The 611-nt window shown below is 73.2% G+C and overlaps 1 protein-coding gene across 1 annotated transcript in view; it reads left to right on the top strand.

Annotated features, from left to right (window-relative positions):
- The first annotated feature begins 65 nt into the window (after window positions 1-65).
- The window catches only part of LOC105853949 (piezo-type mechanosensitive ion channel component 1-like), a 9,456-nt gene continuing 8,910 nt past the window's right edge, over window positions 66-611 (top strand). The window contains exons 1-2 of the mRNA XM_012728144.1: window positions 66-227; window positions 452-609. Coding sequence (XP_012583598.1) covers window positions 87-227; window positions 452-609 — 299 coding nt within the window. The 5' untranslated portion in view covers window positions 66-86. The remainder of the gene's footprint in view (window positions 228-451; window positions 610-611) is intronic.

The raw sequence follows: 611 nt of genomic DNA, 5'->3' as shown, positions 1-611 counted from the left end.
CCCGGCCGCGCGGGGTCCGGCCCGAGGCGGCCCCTCGGACCGTGCCCGCTCTGTCCGCAGAGAGCAAAGCCCGGCGGCTCCTCGCCATGGCCCAGTTCTCCTGGGTGCTGGGGAAGGTGCTGATGGACGACATCACCGAGGCCCTGGGCAGCATGTGCAGGGACAGCGGCATGGTGGCCGCGGCCTTGAGGGAGGAGCGCTTCGCGTGGTGGCGAGCGGTCAGCAAGGCAAGCCCCGCGGGCGGGCCCGGGCGCCCCTGCAGCGCGCCTTCCGGTCACTCCACCCAGACAGCCCGAAGGTCGGCTACGTCCACTCCCGCGCAGGAGAGCCCTGGGCCCGCCCCACACGCAGTCCTGCAGGGCCGCTCGCGGGGACGTCCTCCCCTTCCCGCCCTGTTCCCATTTACTCTCTTTTCCCACCCAAATAACGGAGACCTGAAATTTCTCCGCAGGGGAAAGCAGGCAGCGCAGCCCGCAGCCTGGGAGGCGACCACACCCCGCCGCGGGAGGCCCCGCAGGCTGCCCCGGCCGGCGAGGAAGAGGGGCTGGCCAGGGGCCCGGGGGGCGCGAGGCCGCCTGGGTCTCAAGAGTCCCTCCAGGAGGACGCCCCGC

This window comes from Condylura cristata, unplaced genomic scaffold (assembly GCF_000260355.1).
Source record: "Condylura cristata isolate star-nosed mole 26May11 unplaced genomic scaffold, ConCri1.0 scaffold00022, whole genome shotgun sequence".
NCBI lineage: Eukaryota > Metazoa > Chordata > Mammalia > Eulipotyphla > Talpidae > Condylura > Condylura cristata.
The sequence above is the reverse complement of the archived record's forward strand: the minus strand, read 5'-3'. Positions and strand labels throughout refer to the sequence as shown.